General features: G+C 43.0%; 1 protein-coding gene across 1 annotated transcript in view; it reads right to left on the bottom strand.

Annotated features, from left to right (window-relative positions):
• Positions 1-4,665: 4,665 nt before the first annotated feature.
• The window catches only part of PKD2 (polycystin 2, transient receptor potential cation channel), a 60,809-nt gene continuing 40,859 nt past the window's right edge, over positions 4,666-24,615 (bottom strand). Inside the window, exons 9-15 of the mRNA XM_060187786.1 lie at positions 23,727-23,847; positions 19,576-19,674; positions 11,477-11,598; positions 11,137-11,254; positions 10,133-10,296; positions 8,735-8,882; positions 4,666-6,969 (exon numbers count right to left, since the gene is read on the bottom strand). Of these exons, the coding sequence (XP_060043769.1) occupies positions 6,748-6,969; positions 8,735-8,882; positions 10,133-10,296; positions 11,137-11,254; positions 11,477-11,598; positions 19,576-19,674; positions 23,727-23,847 (994 nt within the window). The 3' untranslated portion in view covers positions 4,666-6,747. The remainder of the gene's footprint in view (positions 6,970-8,734; positions 8,883-10,132; positions 10,297-11,136; positions 11,255-11,476; positions 11,599-19,575; positions 19,675-23,726; positions 23,848-24,615) is intronic.

The following is a 24,615-nucleotide window of genomic DNA, read 5'->3' as shown; positions in this document are numbered from 1 at the left end:
ATCCCCCTTCTCTGGCCAAAAATGGAACTTTTCTTCTTTGCTGAATTCTATCCTTTATTGTGTTTACTTATTGTCAGCTCACAGAGTGGAAGGAACTCTTGGAGACCAGCACAGGCAAGGGACAAGGTTCCACTCTGGAACTGGTCCAGATCCCCTACCCACACTCTCCCTGAGTGGTGAGCCCAGGCTGTCTCCCAGTTGAGGCTGGGCCTATTTTGCACATTTCAGGGACTCCATTTTGTTTTCTGGTGCAGCCAAAGGAGGTGGTAATGTTTTCAGGAATGGATTCTCTCACTGCCCACCTGCAAAATGGTTCCATAAACCAAAGCTCCAATGTACTAATATTTTGAAAAATATTAAATTCATAGGAGATTGAGTCTTGAAATAGGGAGAGGAGGTTAAGAGCTGTACCCTTGGTACCTACAAGTTCAAAGTTAGAACCAGGAGCCTCAGGCTTGCAAATCCTGAAGTCTAGCAGCTGAGCTATTTCTTGGATGCATGAATTTACTGATTTAAACTATGAAATGTTATGCAGATGCTCACTTGTGACATTCTTATACCTGCGCTCTCTCTCTCTGTGTGTGTGTGTGTGTGTGTTCTTACCAGCTCTGGTTTATTGCAGTGGTGGGAGTTGCTGGGAGGGAGACCATGGAGGCTCAGGCATGACAGTCTTTTGCAGAACCACTCTTGTTATCTCTCCAGCCCAGATTCTGATTCTCCTGTGATAAAACCAGGCTTGAAGACTAGTTCAAGCTGCTGTGTCCATAGGCACTGGCTGGTCCAGCTGACTCAGAAGGCTGGCCAGCTCATCCTTGTCTAGACACACGTGAGGGAGAGGATCAGAATCACTATCTTACTACAAAGCCTTCTCCTCAAAGTGCTTCTCCTCAGTGGAAGGAAGGTCCCAACAAAGAGAGCTGCTCTCTTGACCTCTCTTTCTGCCTGTGTGCCTGTCTCTGCACTCTTTAAGGCGCCTTACTCATAGATTGACTCAGAACTTAACTTCTCCATCCCCACATGGTGTGACATACTTAGATTCTAAGGTTTACTGATGATTGTGAGTGACCACTCGGCTGGGGCTTGTGACAGTACTGGACAGAGCCTGGGGTTTCTGGGAGCTCAGGTACACAAGCCCAGTGTTCTGACACTAAGCTATGTCCTTGGCCCACAATGCTTAGATCCCAAACCTAGGTCACTTATTTTCTAGACCGGAAGCATTTACATTGCTTTGTAGGTACTCATCCTGGGTCCCCCAAGCTTGCTCTTAAGAACTAGTGGTTTTATTTGTGTTTGTTTTTATTCATTTACTCTATTTAAATTTGTATTAGTGAATTAAACTTTTATTTTAATGAGAGATACAGAGAAATATTAAGAGAAAGAGAGAGGAGAGCACTGGCCAGCTCTGTCTTCCCCTCCTCTCTCCATTTCTCTCTATCCTATCCAACAACGACTACAACAATAAAAAAAGAAATAACAAGGGCAACAAAAGGGAATAAATAAATATTTAAAAAATATGTAAGGTATGATCTACTAAAGTTATGATTTATTGAAACTATGAAGGAACTCTGAAAACAAAATAAATTTGAAAAAGAATTTCATTGGTTCAGGAGGTGGTGTGCCAGTAGAACACAGGACTTAAAAGCATGAGGTACTGAGTTCAAGTCCCAGCACCACATGTGCCAGTGTGAGTCTGTTTCTCCTTTTCATTAATGAATAAATAAATCTTTAAGAAAGGAGCTCTAGCTCACTCAGAAGGGTGCCTGCCTTACTACACACATGGTCCTGGGTTTAAGCCCCAGCACAACATGGGAGCATCACCACACCAAGTTCCATGGAAGGTGGAACAGGGCAGTGGAGTCTATCTAAAACAAAATTCAAAAGTGAAAAAGTTGCCCTGTAGATGGGGGAGGTAGCATAATGGTTATGCAAAAAGACTTCCATATGTGAGGCTCCAAAGTCACAGGTTCTACCTTCGGCATCACCCTAAGCCAGAGCTGAGCAATGTTCTAGTATCTCTCTCTCTCTCTTTCTCTCTCTCTCTGTCTCCCAGAGCACTGTTCAGCTCTGGTTTATGGTGGTGCAGAGTACCTTTATGCTACTCCCACCCCTAGTCTCTCTCTGTATTCTCACTTGCTCATATTTTTTTCAAAGCTTACATTTTAAAAAATATTTTTATTAAAAAAAAAAGAAACAGGGAAATAACAGATGAGACCCTCAAGGAAAATACTAGCTACCTCAAGCCACCAGGTTCCAGATGCTACCATGCTATAACCTGACTTTGTTGGGCAGATGACCCCAACAATGTGTCCTGGAGCCCTGCTTCCCCAGAACCCCACTCCACTAGGGAAAGAGAGAGGCGGGCTGCAAGTATGGATCGACCTTCTGATGCCCATGCTTAGCAAGGAAGCAGTTACAGAAGCCAGACCTTCCACCTTCTGAACCCCATAGGGAGTTCTGGTGGTGGGGATTGTGTGGAATTGTACCCCTCTTATCCTATGGTCTTGTTAATATTTCCATTTTATAAATAAAATTTTTTAAAAAGTAAAAAAAAAATTATTATTGGAGACAGAGAAATTGAGAGGGGAGAGGGAGATAGAGAGAGATCTGCAGCCCCCCACCCCCTACTTCAATACTCATGAAGGTTTCCTCCTGCAAGTGGGGACTAGGGGCTTAAGCCTGGCTCCTTGTTCCTATAATGTGAGTACTTAACCAGGTTCACCACTGCCTGGCCCCCTTTGCTCATAATTTTTTTTAAATGCCCTGGGAGCAGTAGTTTTGTGCATGCATAAAGGGAAGAGCTGGTAGATGATACATACATATAGATACAGTCAGAAATGTGATACTCATTTATCACTGAAGTCTCCAAATGCTTCTATAAGAACATGCAAATGCTCATGAACTCCCAACACTGAAGAGATGTATTGAATGTGTGTAGGTTCTTTTTTTTTAATTTATTTCTTTATTGGGGAATTAATATTTTACATTCAACAGTAAATATAATAGTTTGTACACGTATAACATTCCCCAGTTTCCCATTTAACATGTAGAAGGTTCTTAATGTAAAATGTATTATTTTTATACTAATCAGCCTTAGTTTATCTGAACATACCACTGACTGGAGTGTGGGCCTACAAATATAGGAGAGGCCGCTCCTGATTCCATACACTGCTCAAGACTGTGAACCCAGTAAACAAACTAGAAACACACAGGGAATGGAATATTTGATCCCAGTCTTTAAATGAATGAACAATTGCTTCTCATTAGGTGAAAGGATAAGATTTTAAAGTCTGTTTGAAAAAGCAGTCTTCCATTTTGAATTTAAAATTAAAATGTTATCACAGAGACTATTATATATTCCCTCTTTTATCTAAAAAAATCTTTGAATAAGACTCAACAGATTCTGTCCAAAGTCTTCATACAAGTCAAGCAATTCTTTGGTCAAGAATTCTTTTTTACCAGTAAGATTTCTATCATGCTTTCTACCTGCATAACAATTTATAAATATATTTAAAGTTTTCTTCTTTTATGATACTGAGATTTGAACTTAGATCATTAGAGACGCAAGCATGAGAGTCATTTTGCATAACCCTTATGCTATCTCCCCAGCCCACAAAATTGAAAATTGCTTTCATATATATTAGGCCAAATACTTCTCACATCAACCCCCAATACATATTTATAACATTTTATTTTTTCCTTCATTTCCAGACCATACCCACTTCTGATAAGTTTGGATACACTGAAAAATCCATCCTATTGTGTTTAATTAAAGATTTACACTCTGAATTTTGTTCTTTTTTTGTGCCTCTAGTAAGTTATCTAATGTTAATAGTCCCTAGTATGTAAACACATTTTATCTATCCATTCATTTCTTGTTTATGTTGTCACGAAGTTTTACTGCTCCTGGATAACTTTTTTTTTTTTGCCTCTAGGGTTATCACTGGGGCTCAGTGCCAGCATCAATCTACTGCTCCTGGTGGCCTTTTTTTTCTTTCTTTCTTTCTTTCTTTCTTTCTTTTTTTTACTGGATAAAACAGAGAGAAATTGAGAGGTAAGTGGGAAATAGGAAAAGAGAAAAACAGTTGCAGACCTATTGGTCTGCTTGTGAAGTGACCGCCCTGCAGGTGGGATGTGGAATTCCAAGTCGAATCTTTGCGTGGGTCCTTGTGATGTGTGTGCCCATGACTATGCTATGTGTGCTCTCTATGTTCTGGGACCCACATATTCTTGGACATTTATGTAGAATACTTTCTTCCTCTGCTAAGCCAATAATGCATATATTATTTCTTTTGAAGTCATCCCACATGTCTCTGTTGTTGTTTTCAGTATCTCTTAATCTCTTTTTGAGATCTTACTTCTTTCTTAGCTTTCTCTAATTCGTCCTCAATCTTGCTAATTCTGTTTTCTGCCTCATTTATTTTATTCTCTCTCCCCTCTGTTGTTTTCTTTAGCTCAGTTATTTTGTTACTCTTTGTGCATGACAAAGGACAACTTTTTTTTTCTTTGTAAAATGTGTGAGCATCTCCATGATCTGAGATGTGCTCTTGGTACGTCAGTCATGGCTCTGGATAGACAGAGGGGTTATGTCTCAGGGCACAAGGCACACAACTCAGCCACTTGTATTTAGTTAATTCTTGGAGAACAGATGACTCTGACACCAACCACTACGTCAAGTTTTTATTAAGAAATAAAGTGCTCAATATTACACATTAAGGAAATTCTCGATTGTCGAGAAGGTTTTGCATAGTACCATCTTCTTAGTAATAATAACATAGAGGGTAAGAGGACGAGGGAGGGAGGACTGAGGAGGGAATTTGCCATGATTTATAAAGAAACAGGTAACCTAGGGGGAAATAGAGGGAGTTTGGCAAAATTTTACAGGTGACATGAAAAAGCAGGATAACGCTAACTGTCACAGAGACTTTCTAGTGTCCATAATCGACGTATGGCACCGTCAGTATACATGGATACCACATAATGGCTGCACTTCAAATCGAAGTTTGTTTACATGTAACAACATGGTACATACACATACATACACAAACTTAACATCCCTGGAACTTAAACTTCAGTACCTGGTAACAGAATTTTGCACACTGTACTCAGGACGACAGCGGGAAGCTAGGCAGCAGGAAGTGACTGCTGAGGAAACTCCGTGTTGTTATCACTTCTATAGAAGCTGACTTCAGGAAGTGGTCAGGCTTGTCTGCTCATGTTTTCTGTGAAGATGAGACTGACACTCTGTCAGCTCCAAGACTGTGTGGACTTTACATGTCTCATCAAAACATGCCTCTCTTCCATTGTTCTCTAGGGGAGAGCTACTCCACGCACTGTATTCTCTCTGGCTTGTCACAGTAGTTCTGAAAAGATGGCCTTACTCACTACTTTCCTTTTTTTGTTCAGAAATAAATTCCTTCCCTGTCAATTTGACACAGACTCTGTCCTAACAAAGAAAAAAAGAAATCTGCCATTTTAGACCCTGCTGACCCCTAACCGTGAACTTTGATGACACTGAGCTCCATCCCGATACTAAACACCAGCTTTGCAGTGTCAGCTCAAGAGCACTTGAGTTCTGTATCCATAAACCGGCATGACAAGCTGTAGTTGTGTTTTTCTATGGCAACCTCTAGAAAAATTTCTGTATGTGTCTTAAGACTTTGTATAAACTGGCCATATTTGCAGTAAAATTCCTGGTGCTCACTAAAAAATATATTCAGTTGTTCTTGCTAAATTAGTGATGACACTAAGAAGTTGCAGAGAAGTTGAGTGACATGGGAAGAGGATATATGAATAAATAGTTTTTTATGTTCACCTAATGCTTAGGAAATTCCAGACAGTAATTGGACACATTCTAATTCTCCTATGGCATGGTGAGAAATCCCATTTTTAGCTTTACTAGATCTTTGGTGGCTTCACACAGCTCATTTCAAACAAGAGCAAAAACAGTGTCAAAATCTAAGTGATACAGTTAGTTCCATAGTCATCAGATGGGATAAAATAACAAAACCAACCAACCAGAGTATTCATACAAACTCCAGCATAGTGACTGTCATCCATCCTATACCTGGGAGTTATCCTAGTTCATGTTTTTAGCAAAGTTTACCCCAGGAAGGGAGTTAGAATAAGCTCCTTTCTTAAAAGGATGTTACACAGGGTCAGGTGGTGGGTTAGCATGTTCTAGGACCTGGGTTCAGGGCCCCATTTCCACTGACAAGGGGGAAGCTTCATGAGCAGTGCTGCAGGTGTCTCTGTCTCTGCCTTGCTTTCTCCCTCTCTGCATCTCCCACTGTAACACAAAAACATGGCTGCTGGGAACAGCAGAGTTGTGTAGGCACTAAGCTCTAGCAATAACCCTGGTGGGAAAGAAAATGAAAATAAAAAGGAGGAAGCTAAGTCTGAGTGGGAATGCCCGCCTATACCTTCCCTTCACACAGTGGGCAAGATGACAACACTGGTGTCTGTGACTCGAATGAAAACTCAAGCCTTTTGTCATTTGTCTCCTTGATGTGAAAGGCTACTTCCTTATCCACTGAGAAGGTCCAGCCATGGTAACTAGTGACTCAGTATACTTTATCGGATTTCTCTTTCAATAGTTATACCTACATTTCTTCTATGAGAGAAAAAAAATCTTTGATCCATGGGTGGAGTTGATCAAAAATAAGTTACAGTGCAGAATGAAGGGCTGGTCCCAAGGTGGAGGTGAGAGGACTTGAGCAGCAGTCTTTTGAGGGTATCTTTAAGTGGGGCCTATACCTGGCTGTTGCCACAGGCGCCTTCCAGCCCCTCTGCTGACTGGGATGAAGAGGGGTGGGCACTTTGGGGGCGAGGCTGGTTGTGGGGGGTGCCTGGGCTGCCCCCCTGGGCACTCTGGGTGGCTGCGTCCTCAGACTCCCAGCGCTCCAGCTCCTCACGCACCAGCCGCTCCATCTGCTCCCTGTGGACCTCAGTGTCTCGGCCCAGCCTCTCATCCTGAGAAGGTAAGGAAAATGAGGCTGGGTCATTGGAGGGGCCTCCCCATTGAGTGAGACTGGCCAGAGGGGGAAGGATGCAGACCAGGTGGCTTCAGCACAGGAGGGGCTTCAACAAGGAGGGGCAACGTGGACCAGACAGTGGTCTGTGGCAGCAAGGCCAGTGCTAGCGGGTTGGGGAGGAGCTGAAGGGAGAAGTGTGGCGGGCATGGGAGACCCAGGGTACGGTATGTGTGTGTGTGAGGGGGTTAGGTTGGTGGTGGGAATGGTATGCAGATATGTCATCACGAAGGGATGAGAAGTTGAATATTTATTTATTTATTATTGGATAGAGACAGAGAGAACTTGAGAAAGGAGGGCAGATAGACAGGGAAAGAGACAGAGAGATACCTGCAGCTTTGCTTCACCACACATGAAGATGTCCTACTGCAGGTGGGGACCAGGGGCTTGAGCCCAGGTCCTTGCACACTGTAATGTGTGCACTTGACCAGGTGTGCCACTGCCTGGCCCAGAGAAATTGTATTCATGTGACTACCAATGTCTTTTATTTAAGTAATTATATCTTAAAATATTTTAATGAGAGAGACAGAGAAAAAGAGAGAGAGAGAGAAGAGGGAGAAAGAGATCAACCAGAGCACTGCTCAGCTCTGGCTTATGGCGGTGGAGGGGACTGAATCTGGGGTGTCAGAGCAGCAGGTACGGAAGTCTTTTTTTTTGGGGGGGGGGTATACAAGCATTATTATAAGCATTGTGGTTTCTCCCAGCCCCATAATACTGAATTCACTGGGAAAATTTTGCAATTTATTTTTACTAGAGCACTGCTCTGGTTTATGGTGGTGCTAAGATTGAACCTGGGAGCTCAGAGCCTTAGGCATGAAAGTCTTTTGCAGAATACCTCTGCTATCTCCCCAGCAAAGAACAAATGTCTTGTTCATTATTTCCCCTAATAAAGTAAGGAAAAAAGAACTCCCTTAGGACATCTGGGAGGCAGAGTGTGTCTCTAAGCTGGCAAGACTGAGGCCAGGTGGTGCTCCTGAGCAATTCTGAGGAGCTGAGTAATGCTTGTGCATTCTGCTGCCTAGTGAGGGAAGGACCTGAGTGTGGGAAGTAGTAAGATGGTGGCCTTCCAGGGGCTGGGTGGTAGTGCATCTGGTAGAGTGCAGCTGTTACCACATGCTAGGACCTGGGTTCAAACCCCAGGTCCTCACCTGAGGGGCAGGAAGGGGGGGGGGAGGGCTTCTCTCTCTTCCCTCTGTCTGACTCTATAAATAAATATTAAAAGAAAAATAAAGTTGTGCCATATATACACACAATGGAACACTACTTAGCTATTAAGAACGGTGAAGTCACCTTCTTCACCTCCTCTAGCATGGAGCTTGAAGGAATCCTGTTAAGTGAGGTCAGCCAGAAAGAGAAGGATGAATATGGGGTGATCCCACTCACAGACAGAAGTTGAGAAATAAGAAAAGGAAGGGGAAACATAAAGTAAAACTTGGACTGGGCTTAGTGTATTGCACCACAGTCACAGGACTCCGGGAAAGGAAGGCAGGGAAAAGGGTGGAGGGAGGGGCTCTGGGGTCCCGGGGGACCTAAGTTGGCATGAGAGTGTTCTGCAGGCACCTATCATGGGGCGATAAGAAGCTGTACCCGTGTCAAGAAGTGTACTGTAAACCACTAACTCCCAATAAAGATAAAAAAGAGAGCAGACCTCCAGGCGGGCCAGCAGTGAACCCCCCCCCATCCCACGCCCCTGGCCAGCCGCTGACCTCCGCCACGCCGTCCAACAGTCGGCCCAGCACCTCTCTCCTCTTCAGCTTGGCGCGCTCCATGATCTCCAGCTTGACGATCACGGCGTCGATCTTGGACACGATGCTGCCAATGGAGTGCTCCATGCGGTCCACCCGCCTCACCAGGCTGGGAGACAGCAGAGGGGTCAACGGGGGTGGGGCTAACAGGTGGGGGCATGGGTGGGTGTGGCTGGACTCCTGAAACTTACAGAGTAATAAGGTGCCTCAGACCTTTTTTTTTTTTCTTTTCTTTTTTTAACTGCCACCAGGGGCTTGGTGCCAGCACCATTGCTCTTGGCGGCCACTTTCTCCCCTTTCTTTTCCTTTCTATTTTATTTGATAGGACAGAGAGAAACCGAGAGGGGAAGGAGGAGGCAAGATCGATGGAAGGAAGGAAGGAAGGAAGGAAGGAAGGAAGGAAGGAAGGAAGGAAGGAAGAGAGATACCTGCAGACCTACTTCACCTCTTGTGAAGCTTCCTACCTGCAGGTAGGGTGTGGGGGTTTGAACCCAGGTCCTTGCACATAGCAATGTGTACTCTCAAGTTGGTGTGCCATCACCTGGCCCCACAAACTATCATTTTTTTTAGGATGTTTCTTTTCTTTTTTTAAAAAATATCTTATTTATGGGATAGAGTCAGAAGTTGAAAGGGAAAAGGGAGATAGAGAGTGAGAGACACCTGTAGCACTGCTTCACTACTCACGAAGAAGCTTCCAATCTGTAGGTGGGAACCAGGTCCTTGAACCTGGGTCCTTGTGCATGGTAATGTGTGCTCTGAGAGACAGACAGAGAGACAGAGAGAGAGAAGAGGAAGGGTAAGGGGGGACAGTGCAGCACCCAGTTAAGTGCACATATCACCATTTAAATGGACCTGGGTTTGAGCTCCCCCATCTGTAGAGGGGCCACTTCATGAGCAGTGAAGCAGGTCTGTAGGTATCTTTCTCCCTCTCCTGTCAGTTTCTCTTTCCTGTCAAATAAAAATTGGAACAAAGAAAGAAAAAAAGGCAAAAATGGCTGCTTGGGAATGGTGAATTTGTAGTGCAGGCCCAGTGATAATCCTGGTGGCAAATAAATTAAAAAAAATAAAAAAGGAAAGAGAAGAAAAGAAAGGGTTGAAAGAGAGAGAGAGAGAGCAAGCAGCCACAGCACTGAAATTCCCTTCAGTGTGTGGAGGCTGTGCCATGTGCCTGGGCCACACACACGACACAGCAAAAGCAGAGCACTATCCAGGTGAACTAATTTTCTAGCCTTCCCCTATTGTTTTTAATATGAGATGGGAAATAACCCGCCAAACCAATGCAGGTTATAGGAGACAATGGGCGCTGGGCGGAGGAAGGTCGGGTCTGGCAGGTGGGGCGTGGTGCTGCGTGGCACTCACACTTGGAACTCCTCGTAGGACACGCCACTGGAGATGCTGGCCCTGCGCCGGGAGCTGTGGCCACTGTCCTCATCGTCCTCCTCCTCAGAGTCATCCAGGCTCCGGGGAAAGCTCCGACTGCTCATGGGGCGAGGCAAGGAGCTGTGGTCCAGGTCCAGGTCCTCCTGTGGGACACGAGGTACTGAGCACCTAGTACCCGGGCAGGGGTAAACAGGCTGGGGCTGAGCCACTGAGCTTGTGCTGTGTGGTTCACAAAACTCTGGTCACCATATTTTTTCTTTTTTTGAGTGTTTTATTTAATTTATTATTGGGGCTGAGCCACTGAGTTCGTGCTGTGTGGTTCATGAAACTCTGGTCACCAGATTTTTTTCTTGTCTTTTTTTTTTTTTGAGTGTTTAATTTATTATCTTATGAGAGAGACACAGAAAAAGACAGACAGACAGACAAAGATATAGAAAGACCAGAACACTGCTTGGCTCTTGCTTGTGGTGGTGCTAGGGATTGAATCTGGGTCCTTGCAGCCTCAGGCATGAAAGCCTTTTTACATAACCATTATGCTTTCTCATTGCCCCTAAATTAGTTAGCTAGCTAATTAATTAATTAACTTTCTTATCAGAACACCGTTCAGCTCTGGCTTATGGTGGTGGTGGGGATTGAACCTGGGACCTTGGTGCTTCGGGCATGAAAGCATTTTTACAGAACCATCATGCTGTCTTCTCAGTCATCATACTTTTTCAATTTCAAGGACAGGCTAATTTTCAAAACAGTTTTTAATGACTAGCAAGCCAGCTCATTTTTTGGATGAAAATACCTTTTTGGGAGAAAGGGCAGGAATACATGAACTGTTTGAGACAGAGAGACAGAGAAAGAGAGAGAGGGAGAGGTAAAGCGAGAGAAAGAGGGAAAGAGAGAAAGACTCAGTAGCCCACTACTTATAACAGTGGTGGCAACCCTCTCGGGGCTGAATGGAACTAGGCATTCTCATCCTCTCAGAACAGACCCACCCTCTCTCTTTCCAGGTCGTCTCTCATCTGCTGATGGTCGTGCTCGTTCAACTCTTGGTCTCCATCCTGGTCGTACTTTGTGAATATGGCTTCAATCTCTGCATCCGTGTGGCCCTTCCTGAAATGATCAGAGGTCACAGATGGAGCCATCCATGGACATAGGCCAACCCAGGCACAGAGACATCAGACACACAGAAGGGAAAGAGAAGGTTCCAAGTGGGAGTAGGGAGCAGACCTGCCCCGGGAAAGAGTGTTTCCTGGGCCAGAAATACCCCAGTAGCCCCGAACTGATCTTCCCATGAGGAAGTTCCTGGGAAGTCTCAGAAGTTCAGTGTCTCACCCTTTGAGGTCTTGTCGAAGTTCATCAAAGTTTAATTTGCCTCCCCCCTGTCGCAGACACTCTGAAATATCATCCACAGTGTTTTTCCTCAGCTTGAGCTTGATCAAAGCCTTATGGTAGCCCTGCCCCAGAGAAGAGACATGGGGGTTAATGCATTCCCCTTTCACATCGGCTTTCCCTTCTTCCACTTACAGTACTGACTGATGCCAACTTAAACAGCCTGGCAAATGCTGGCAGTCCAACACAGGGGTGCTGAGTGATCTAAGAGTGCGGAGCCCAAGCTTCCCATTGAATTCTTGTTGTTAGCATTTTCTTTGTCCATTTTAGCACAGAGGCAGAGAGAAATCCAGAGGGAAAGGAGTGGTAGGGAGAAAGAGGAGAAAACACTTGCAGGTCTGCTTCACTACTTGTGAAGCTTTCCCCTGCAGGTAAGGTGGTGGTGGTGGTGGGATTTGAAACGGGGTCTTGTGCACTGTAACATGTGTGCTCTATGGTGCTCTATGGGGCGTGCCACTGCCTGGCCCCTTCAATAGAATTCTCTCAGAAGAGCTCTATGGAAAATGGCAGGATCGCTCAAGAAGTTAAGAAGGACTGAGGGCTTCTGCTCGCACCTGTGTTCAAGTTCAGGTTCCAAAAAGGATGGTGACGTCACGTCTGAGCCACACATGCATCTGCAGGAGTGGGTGACAATATGCTAAGAACCCCAGTCCTCAGCAGCCACTGGTCTCTATTATCTCACAGCTGGGGTTTTCTCAAATGTGCTACCTGTGCGAACAAATGCCAGTGAAATGTGGGTGCAGACTTCTCTGCTCATAAGCAGCAGGCAGCTCTTGCTCTGAGAGTAAGCACAGCCATGCTCACTCCTTTGCCAAGTGATCTTACTAATCAACAGAAACGGCCATCTTTGAAACTTTTGGTCAAAAGATTTAAAAATCTCCTAGTTTTGATGTATAACAAGTAAAAAACTGGTTACACGTACATAGGGAAATTAAGAAAAGTCTATAAAACAAATATTTATCTGCTACAGTGAAATTTTAAACGTTAGGCAAATGGAAATCTAGAGTCTCTGCAGTTTCTCCAAATTCAATTCCCTTGAGGCTCAAGCCTGGGCTAAAAAAAAAGTTTAGACGCTAGGGCTGGGTAGAGAGCACTAGGAACTGGGTTCAAGTCTCTTGTTCCCATTTGCAGGGAATGTGGGGGAAGCTTTACAAGCAGTGAAGCAGTGCTGCAAGCATCTTTCTCTCTCCTTCTCTGCTTCCCTCTCCCCCTCTCAATTTCCCTCTGTCTTATCAAACAAAAGAAAGGAGGGGGGGGGAAATATCTGCAGTAGTTTGGATAGTGACTGCTGCCTTCTTTTTAAAAAACATTTTATTTATTTTAATGAAACCTACAGAACTACAGAGAGAATATATACATACATGTGTGTATATATATTCATACACACACACACACAGAGAAGGAATAAAAAAAGAGAGAAGAGAGAGTGAAAGAGAGAATATATACATACATGTGTGTATATATATTCATACACACACACACACACACAGAAGGAATAAAAAAAGAGAGAAGAGAGAGTGAAGTAAGGAGAGAAGACACCAGCTCTGACTTATGGTGATTCTGGGGACTGAACCTTGAGCCTTCAAAGCCTCGGATATGAAAGTTTTGCACATTATGCTGTCTCCCAGCCTCAGCTTGCTGCTGAATCACTTATGATATAGAGTGAGCACCTTAGGGGCCAGGTGGTGGTGCACCTGTTTAAGCGCACACATTACAGTACACAAGGGCCTGAGTTCAAGCCACTGGTCCACACCTGCAGGGGGAAAGCTTTACAAGTGGTGAAGCACGACTTCAGATGTCTCACTGTCTCTTTCCTTCTCTATTTCCCTGTCCCCTTTCAATTTCTGTTTCTATCCAATAAATAAATAAATATTAAAAGAGAAAAAAAAAGCAGAATGAGCATCTTTCCTACATCCTGTTAAGTTCCTGTAAACACTTCTTCACACAGATTAACTTCAACATTATCCTTTGATCTATGAGCTGTTGTGAAATATTCTGAAGCTTCCCTTTAATGGCAAGTGTTTTGTCTGTGCCACTGTCCTCCTTCACATGAGCAGTCCCATCTTTGCTGAGCTCTTCGGGCTGCACCTCCAGACTTCTGGAGTGGTGGCAAGCTCACAGTCTTGTGGACAACTAACTAATTCTCCCACACATTCCTTATGCTAGTTTCCGATTTCTCAGTCAGTCGGTCACTTTGTTTCTGAGGTCAATTTTCATCTCTGCTGGCCCATTCTCTTTCCATTTGGAGTGTTGGTTTTTTGTTTAAATCTAATTTAATTTAATTTTTTAATTATATTTTTTCTTTTTAAATTTTTTATATTTATTTTTATTTTCCTTTTTGTTGTCCTTGTTTTTTTATTATTGTTGTAGTTATTGTTGTTGTAATTGCTATCATCATTGTTAGATAGGACAGAGAGAAATGGAGAGAGGAGGGGAAGACAGAGAGAGAGGGAGAGAAAGATAGACACCTGCAGACCTGCTTCACCGCCCGTGAAGCGACTCCCCTGCAGGTGGGGAGCCGGGGGCTAGAACCGGGATCCTTATGCCGGTCCCTGTGCTTCGCACCATGTGTGCTTAACCCACTGTGCTGCCGCCCGACACCCCTATATTTAATTTTTTAATACAGTCTGGGTTTATCACTGGGAGGCAAGAAGCAGTGTGTAGACCGAACAGCAGATACTTGGTGTGTCCCATTTCTCCTCCAACAGACTCTGAAAGATGTGATAATGCTAGTCACCGATTGTGACACACACCTGCTATAGATGTAGTGACTTGTAGACCAAACGTGTAGTGAAGTTTGCCCTCTGTGCTTGAGGTTAATTATTATTCACAGTTAACATAGAGAGATCACTGAAGTTTGACCTGTTGGGAGGCTGGTGACCTGTCACTGAAATAACAATGTATATACATTGCAGAAAGGGAACCAATTTACCAATACTGGGGCTTCACTTAGGTGTAAAGAACTACTCAGCAACATTCAGGAAAATATGAATGATGGGTTCCAACCAGGGGGCTTTGCTTTTGTTTTAATTTTTTAAATCTTTATTTATTTAAGATAAATAAATCTTTATTTATCTAATGATAGAGACAGCCAGAAATTGAGAGGAAGGGGGAGAGAAAAAGGGAGAGAGAAACCGAGAGCACTGCTTTACCATTTGTGGAGCTTTCCCTCTGCAGGTGGGGACCAGCAGCTTGAACCCAGGTCCTTGCACACTCTAACATATGTGCTCAACCAGGTGTGCCACCACCTGACCCCTAGGGTGCTTTGCTTTTAAATTTTTTTAAAATTTAAAAAGCAAAGCTGAGCTCTGGCTTATGATGGTACAGAGGACTGAACCTGGGACTTTGGAGCCTCAGGCATGAGAGTCTCTTTGCATAACCATTATGCTATCTACCCCTCCCCAAAATATTTTTCTTTTAATGTGAGAGATACAGAAACACACACACACACACACACACACACACACACACACACACACACACACACACACACCACTGCTCAGCTCTAGTTTAAGGCTGCACGGGGGACTGAACCTGGGAGCTCAAAGTCTCAAGCACAAAGGTTGTTTACATAACCACTATGCTGACTTCTCAGGGGCTGTTTTAAAAGCTCTCAGGGGGTCCTGTAGTGGTGTACCTGGAAGAGCACACAGGTTACCATGATCAAGGACTGGAGTTCAAGCCTCCAGTCCCCACGGCCAGTGGGGAAGCTTCATGAGTGGTGAAACAGTGCTATAGGCATCTCTCTTTCTATCCCATTCCCTCTCAGTTCCTCTCTTCTCTATTAAAAAAAAAAAAAAAAGGAAAAAACAACTGGATATCAGGAATGGTGTATTCACCATGCAGGCACCAAGTGAAAACCTTGGAGGCAATAAAAAAGAATACTGATAACAGAAGTGGAAGTTCTCCACTACCACATGATGTGCAGAGCCCATCGCCCATGGTCTGAGCCAGCAGAAAGCTCTCAGAAACACTGAGCCACCATTACTCAGCAGAATGGTTTTAGGGAACAATCTGACCTTGCCCACATCAGTTATCTGTTGTTGCAGAAGTTTCCTCCTTCAGATCAATATCGCCGCCACACTAAGAGGAACAAAGCCACCCAGCTTTCCTGCCCGGCCCTTCCCCTCAAAAATGAAACACTTCCTGTGACAGGACAGCGGCAGGTTCTCTCAGGCCCTGGGTAGTGGCCTGAACTCAGGAACTTTCTCCTTGGATTATTTTTCTTGAATACTTAAAAGAAATTAATTAAAATAATTCTAATTGAAATTGAGGTGGGGGGAGAGAGACGCTGCTGTGATGTGATGCTGCTGATTGTGATGGTTCCCTCCTACAGATGGGATGAGGGCTTGAACCTGCCCAGACCCTCCAAAGACTATTAAAAAACTTCCAGGGAGTTGGGTGGTAGCGCAGCTGGTTAAGCACACGTGGCATAAAGCGCAAGGACTGGCATAAGGATCCTGGTTCGAGCCCCCGGCTCCCCACCTGCGAGGGAGTCACTTCACAGGCGGTGAAGCAGGTCTGCAGGTGTCTATCTTTCTCTCCTCCTGTCTGTCTTCCTCTCCTCTCTCCATTTCTCTCTGTCCTATCCAACAACGACATCAACAATAATAACTACAACAACCATAAAAACAACAAGGGCAACAAAAAGGAAATAAATAAATATTTTTTAAAAAATCTTTTTTTTTTTTTAAAAAAAAAACTTCCATGGGGCCTGGGCGGTGGCACAGTTGGTTAAGCAAACACATTACCATGCATGAGGACCCGGGTTCGAGCTCCCACTCCCCATTGGCAGTGGTGATGCTTTATGATCAGTGAAGCAGGTCTGCAGGTGCTTTTCTCTCCCTCTCATTTCTATCTGTCCTATTGAGGAAAAAAAAAAAGGAAAAATGTCTGCCAAGGGGAGTGGATTTGTTGTGTAGGTGCTGAACCCCAGCAATAACCTGGGTGGTACCATAATAATAATAATAATAATAATAATAAATATAATAATAAAAATGAACTTCCCTGGAAGGTCAAAGGTGAAAGTATGAACTGCAAAATACTTGTCTCTGATCTTTGCCCAGGGAAATGAGCTTAGCTGGGATAGCGCTGGACTTGCAGACCTGAGGCTCCCACTTCGATCCCTGATGCTACATGTACTGAAGTGGTGCTCTGGCATCTCTCTCTCTCTTTCTCTCTAATGAAACTGTTTCAAATGAAATTAAAAGCACTTTAAAAATGGGGGGAAAACACTCTTTATTATTATTCTAACTAGAATTATACTAGTTTAGGACATTCTTTCATTTTAAAAAGTGGTAGTAAGGATAAACAAAGTGGAAATGAATTCACACCATCTTCCTTCCTTTGAATTAGGATGTGGAGGATATGACCAGTGAGAGGAGCTATCAAAACAAACAAATGGAAAGAGATCAATAGCTCAGCTACTAAAAGTCCATAGATCATAGAGAATTTAATTTCAGGCCACTGAAGGATTCCCAGAATTTATATGTGTGTGTATGTGTGTGTGTGTGTGTGTGTGAGAGAGAGAGATGCAGACACACATATACATACACACACACACACACACACACACACACACACACACACACACAGAGACATGAGACTGACTCCAAAGCACCACTCAGCTGTGGCATAAGGTGGTGTTGGGGATTGAACTCAGGACCTCTAGGGTCTGAGACATGCAAGTATAGTGAAGTGCTATCACTTCACTATTTCCCCTGGGCCACAGACTTTAAAGTTAGCAGAATGGCTGCCTGTAGCGCCAAGACAGGTTTACATTATTACTTTAAAATATTTATTTATTAATGGGGGGAGGACATAGAGCCTGTGCCTCACTGCAGCTCTTTCTGAAGTAGTGTAGAGAAATTAATGGCAACTGCTTGGACCAGGCTCCTTTTAGTCACCTGTAAATCCTAAACCTAACCCCCTCTTCCTCTTGGTGTTTGTAAAAGGCCTGGCAGATTTAAAGCCAGCTTCTTGTGTTTGTAAAAGAACTGACAGCCTTTGACCTTTATGATCTTTGCCCACCTTTTAGTCCTTGCATGTGTATTGTAAATAATTTTTTGTCAACTTTTCTTTATGTGTAAAAGGGAAATCTTTTTTAAAAAAAATATATTTATTGGGTGGAGACAGCCATAAATCGGGGGAGGGGAGTTAGAGAGGGAGAGAGACAAAGAGACACCTGTAGACTTGCTTCACAACTCGTGAAGCTTTCCCCCTGTAGGTTGCAGGTGGGGGACTTAGGCTTGAACCCAGGTCCTTGCACATTGTAACATGTGTGCTCAGGCAGGTGTACCACCACCTGGTCCCATAAAAGGGAAATCTAAAAAAAAAGGGAAATCTTCACTATAGAGCCCCTACTTCCCCCAGTCCTGGAACCCTTGGATAGGGCCCACTTTCCCGTATGCATCTCCCAATCCAAACCAAATAATATTGCATCTGCCGATCACAACCTAACCAAAGCAACGATTGCCACCTCAACATGCTTCACCTCAGACTGTATCCAGAGACTTCACATGTGGAATGACAACCCTTCAGCTTCATTACTCGGGTGAGACCTTTCCTTTTATAGTACACTCTAATTTCATCTCAGGTAGTTCACTTTCTAACAAAGTCCCATAACCTAGATATACACCAGTTTCTGTGAGAGAGAGCTTATGTGCACACGTATCCATAAACTACTGCAAAATATATACCTGAAAGCAGAAGTACACTAGAGTTTGCAGTGAGTACCTCCCTAACACTTCCTCTCCACTATTCCAAGCTTGGGATCGTTGATTGCTCAACAAATTGTTTGGCTTCATATGTTAACTCTCTTTTCAATCACCAGGTTCCAGATGCCACCAGGATGCTGGCCAGGCTTCCCTGGATTGAAGACCCCACCAATGTGTCCTGGAGCTCAGCTTCCCCAGAGACACACCGTACTAGGGAAAGAGAGAGGCAGACTGGGGGTATGGACCGACCAGTCAACGCCCATGTTCAGCGGGGAAGCAATTACAGAAGCCAGACCTTCTACCTTCTGCAACCCTCAACGACCCTGGGTCCATGCTCCCAGAGGGATAGAGAATGGGAAAGCTACCATGGGAGGGGGTGGGTTATGGGGATTGGGTGGTGGGAATTGTGTGGAGTTGTACCCCTCCTACCTTATGCTTTTGTTCACTAATCCTTTCTTAAATAAAAAATTAAATAAAAAAAAAAAAAAGGGAAATCTTATAGCACCTCAGGGCCCAGAAGCTTTGTGGCATTAGTTGATTCTGGGTCTGGTGCGCCAAAGATAAAAACTCTTGTTTTCCAGTAACCCCAAGGTGTTGTGATACTTGTTCAGATTCCTGAGTTTACAATGTGATGCTGGGGGAAATCTTGGGACTCCATGCTTGTGAGCCCCATGCTCTACCCACCGCACAATCTTCTGAGCCACACTGTTTAAAGATTTATTTTTTGTACTACATTTGAGATACAGAAAGAGTTTCGCAGGAGACAAAGAGGTAGAGACACTCAGAGCAGAAAGCTGGCATACGTGGCACTGGAGACAGAACTGGAAACCTCAGGTGTGAGAGTCTGATGATTTCTCTACCAGCTGAGCTACTATCCAAACCCATTTATATTAATATCTGAAATATATGAATCTGCTTGTTATTGTATTTTACTAATTTTCTCACACATTTTATTGGGCGAGGTAACGGTTTACAGCACAACGGCTGACATGTGGGTACCACTGCTCATCTCCCCATGCTAAGTGTCTGCAAGATATTCTGACTCCTAACTTAGGAGGGGTCCCTTTCTACCATCTTTTATCAGGACTCCACAGGCGCCCCAGCCCATTTCCTCCTCCCTCTTCCCCTGAGTCCCTTGCTTTGGTGTAATACACCCCACTCAGTCCACATCTTGCCTTGTGTTTTCCCTTTCTGTCCTTTTTTCTTAAGCTACTTTTTAAATTTTAAGTAATGCCAGTGACTTCGTGGTGATTTGACAATCTGGCTGAAACAATGTTCATTTCATGTAGAGAATAAAACAATTCTGAGAATCAGGAATCATCATACCTTTCGGATAAGATCTGAGAGTTCCATTTCAGCTTTTTGCTGTGCCAAATCTGATTTAACTTCAGAGTAAGTATCGTTGATGATGGCCAAGAACATATTCTGGTTGTAAATAAAGAAAATCAGAGATTAAAGAAGATATATAAATGTATTTTGTAAACACCAGTCCAAACATTCTATATATGCTTTCTTTTTGAACAATGAAATTGCTTTAAAAAGTCATAGTTTTACTACTATATTCACTGGAAAAATATTTTTTCTACTAGGCCATGCCAAAGCAAAATGCAGTTATATCTTCATACTTTTAAAGTCACACATTGTGATATTTTTGCAGAGAAAAAAGATAGTCTAAATACAACAAAATTTTAATCTAGTTACCTGTCAATGGTGGGATTATTTGATTAGTTCCACTTTATGTGTTTACACATTTTCCTAATACTTTTTCTCTTTGACAGAAATTATTTAGGGGTATGGAGAACTCTAAACAGCTCTGTCAATGTTATTAGTATACAGGGACAAGTAGAATATTTTTATGTTTACTTTTAATATTATTTGGGCTTCAAAGAATACATTTTAAGGAACTGTAAAGATATCTGCAGATAAGACTACACTAGGTGGACTTCGGGCAGTAGTGCAACGGGTTAAGCACAGGAGGCGCAAAGCGCAAGGACCAGCTCAAGACTACACGAGGCCTTACAGGAAGATGGCAGCAAAGAAAAGCTTAGTGAGAAAGACAGATGCGCCAGGGAAGCAAAACTGGGGCTTCATCTTGCTACTATCAGCACTAGACTGTTAAAGTTTCCCAATTTTCACTCAAGGTTTCTTTGTGTGTTTTGTATTTATGAAGTGGGAGAAACAACAGTACCTGCCCTCCACCCCCATGGGTCTGAGGACATATAAATTATGGAAAATGCTATTAGAAGGGCCTAATGGATGCTAAGTGTTACACAGTTAACACCAAGTGTCACTTAGTCACAGTTGACCTTCCTGGCTTTCTGCCTTCCCAGCACAATGGTTTGTATTCCTAAAGCCTGTCTCAAAGAGATTTTCCTGAAGCACCACACCTAATTCATTAGGCCTTTCTTGAACACAATCTCTTTCTTTGTATTTCTTTTTACCTGTTGCTATGCCTGTGGCTAGAGCTGTGATTATCTGAATTATGTTTGTTTTCCTCTTAGTCTGTGACATCTTCAGGAAGGCTGGCTTGGCTTGTGTTTTCCTGACTGCTCTACCGACAATGTCTAGCGCATAGCCTGGAAAACAGTGGCTTTAGTAGGTACTGCCTGCCGGGTGGACTCTATTGTTGAAATGGGCTCTTCTGTTCTAATGGGCTAAGGAAGAACACTTTAAAATTCTGCAACATAAATGATACTAGAGTACAGAACACAATATACACCCGTACATATGTTCCCAATTCTTGATTTTAAGTTGGAATAGCATTCAAGCTGTGGTTCCAACAAGACAGGCGGACAGGGCTGCCTAGCACAGTCCTGGAGAACAAGTGACCTGAGACTAGCAAACTGGACTTGGCAAAAGATAACTCTCAGTACTCTGCTTGCAAGAACTGATTTTCAAAGAAGAGTTATTCTGCTATATCTGAATCCGGAAAACAAAGGACAGTGGATCAAAAAACTCACATCACCCCACCCCACCCTGTTCCTGTCTGCCTTGGTCCTACAGACTATGAGAGGAGTTACAAGTTGTGCTTTGGGAGAAGGCTTGTGGAAAAACCATCATAATCCAGGAGGCTTAACTGACAGCATCAGTGCCCATCCTGTTTGCTCCGGAAGCTAACTCTCAGTTTTCCTGCCCCCCCTTCAGTTTTCCTGCCCCCCCCTTCAGGTCAGCCTGTGTACTTCTTTCCTGAAACACAGGAGCAGGGAGGTTGAGGTGAGTAGGGACTTCTGCCTCCACTGTGCACCTGACTGACAATGAAGAGCCTTTCCCTTCCTTGAAAGCTGGAGTGTTTGGCTTCTGATGCTCTACTTGGGTTTCTAGATGCCTGTTTAAGCAATGGCTGCAAATGTTTTTGTTGAAAAGGATTAGTGTGTGTGTGTGTGTGTGTGTGTGTGTGTGTGTCTTTGAAGAGAGTTTAAAATATGAGGAGGCAGCTGAGAAAAGCTACTGATGACTCCTCTCCATTCTGCCTGAAGGATCCCTTGAATTATCCTAGGAGCCTCCCCTGAGGATGGGACTTGAGCTTCCAAGGCTCAGCAGGGCCACATCTCAATGCAGTTGCCTCCTGTGAAGCAAGGACTGCAAGTTACACCTGTCAGTCATCTCTGAGTCATTTCCATAGAGAAAAGGCAGGTTAATGACATGCCCTCTGGGGCAGAAGGTTGCAAGGACAGCAATTCCTATTTTTGGTTCAGTAGCACCAAAAAAACATTTTAGTGCAAAGAGAGACTTCCTAGCAGGTTCCAGTCACTGGTCTGGTCAACGGACTTGATAACGTTGTAGTGGCTGCCCACCAGAGGGCATCTGTCAAGGCCACAGCTGAGCAGGCCAAGTCGCCATGATTAAGGCAGACAGACACACTAGGAACACTTAGCTCTTAAGTGAAGACAGCTAAGGGACTGGCTGCTGAGCCCAGGGTTCCTAGTTCTGCTTTTTTCTAGTAGATTTAGCAATTTTCAGGCTCTGAATCCCAAGTACTACCAATGGCAGAGAAGAATAATGGCTTACTCTTCCCTCTTATCGCTTTTTCTTTAATACATGGAAGGAAGACACAGCATAAGAGAATTAAGCTTTAAATTAATCATGACATTTGCACACAGCAAGGTGTAAACAGACTTACATGAAATTCCTTATTCTTTAAATTCTATTAAAGTACAACAAAAACTTAAGCAGTAAGTATGATATACTTGACCGCTAACTACTTGGGCCAGCTTTGCAGAGATTACATGGAAGTACCACGGTTAATGAGACGAAAGTCCTAAGTACTACTATTACTGTTAGGATGAAAAGTGCACACTGCCAAGATTAAGTCTAATTTACTTTAATACTGCCTCACTGTGTAAAAGCAAACACATAAACAAATAAAAATAGAAATGTTATGGTGAATCACAGCATGACTTTTATGAAAACTTTAATTTAGGAATAACTGTTAAAAATGTTAAGTCTGTAATAAAATCAATAGAACTGAAAAAGTTATTTTGGAAAATAATTTTAAAAGCATTGTCCGTTCACTGTTAGAATTAAATGCTGATATTCTTTGCAGGCTATCTTTAGCTATGGTAAGTGTAATCTAATCTAATAAATGAAACCATGTTTTGGATACTGAAGTCTATGTAGGTTAAAAATGAAGTAGTTTACTCTGGACAAGCAAAAATTCATTCCAATAGTACTCACACCCTTGGTCAGTTCCTATTTCTAAAGAAGGAGAAAGAGAGGAGTCATGCTATCAAGTAATTGTGAAAGTGCTGACATCTGAGCTTTAAGAAGCACGTACATATATTCTGCACTTTAAAAGTTATTTTTTAAAAATTATCTTTATTTTTTTATTGGATAGAGACAAGCCAGAAATTGAGAAGAGGGAAGAGATAGGGAGAGAGACAGAGAGACACCTGCAGCACTGCTTCACCACTTGCAAAACTTTCCCCCTGCAGATGGAGTCTGGGGCTTGAACCTGGGTCCTTGAGCATCATAATATGTGTGCTTAGCCAGGTGCATTCCCCAACCCCCATCTGCATGTTAAGACAGAGAACTATGGTGCATTGCAGTACAGGTCCTAGAAAAGGATGGCAGAGGACCTAGTGGGGGTTGTATTGTTATGTGGGAAACTGAGAAATGATATGCATGTACAAACTATTGTATTCACTGTCAAATGTAAAACTTTAATCCCCCAATAAAGAAATTAAAAAAAAAGACAGAGAATTATTTTAGGTAACTTTATACATCTGCATTTTGTTTAATTTTTTTTGTTTCTGGCATTGACTAGACACGAATGAATAAATGAAGGAAAATGGAAAAAGATTTCTAGTGAAGACTTGTACTTGTGAGTCAACGAGACATGAAATACTTCTAATGTCTACCTTTTTTTTTCTATTGGCTGAGCCTTTTAGAAGATGATAAGGACTAGAGCGTGAGGAAACAGCAAAGATGGTGATTAATGAAGCTTAAACCACCTGCACCATAAACAAAAGTGTACATACCAAAAGAATGAAGAACATAAAGAACACAAATGTAGTGAAATAAATTGGTCCCAAAACTCGGTTAGCTTCCTCAATCTCTGCGAAGTTGACATCACCCAAAATGATACGGAATTGAGTGAAGCTATAAAAACAAAACAAAGTACAACACAACACCATAATACAAAAAAAAAACAGAGAATGTCCAGCACTGATGCAACATTTCATGAACTAATTCCATCCTTCTGGGCCTTTTTTGTCCATGTAGAAAACTGGGAAATAATAAAGATTACCTATCTCTGTGTGTGGGGGGAAATAACTCTTGCTACTTGGATGAATAGTTAATCTTCTGGAATAAAAAAAATGTTTTCACGCTAAAATGCTTATTGTAATTTATTAGATTAAACATTATATATAAGTTGCTGCATGATTAATATATAATAAGCTAGAAAGGTATGCAACTAGGAAGCAGCCAGAATTATTTAATACATAGTCTGGGTGCAACATGGTGACTCTAAACCTTGACACTGATCACCCTGGGTCTCAGTGCAAAACCTTTAAAAACAAAAGGCTTTTGTGAAGGTTGTTGCAGCTGCCTGTGTTCAAGGAGTCGATATTCTCACAATGTGAGGTTAAGGCAGGTGGTTTACAATCAGTGCTGCATCTTCATCAGGAATTAATGTTTCCACTCCTGATTTTTATCAAACAGCAGCAGAACTCAGGATTCCCCATGTGCATGGCCTATTTTTTTTAAATAAATAAATAATTTTATTTTTATTTTTTTATTTAAGAAAGGATTAATTAACAAAACCATAGGGTAGGAGGGGTACAACTCCACACAATTCCCACCACCCAATCTCCATATCCCACCCCCTCCCCTGATAGCTTTCCCATTTTATTGTGCATGGCCTAT

Source organism: Erinaceus europaeus, chromosome 3, assembly GCF_950295315.1.
Source record: "Erinaceus europaeus chromosome 3, mEriEur2.1, whole genome shotgun sequence".
Classification (NCBI taxonomy): domain Eukaryota; kingdom Metazoa; phylum Chordata; class Mammalia; order Eulipotyphla; family Erinaceidae; genus Erinaceus; species Erinaceus europaeus.
Note: the sequence above shows the minus strand (reverse complement) of the source record. Positions and strands in the feature narration are given on the sequence as shown.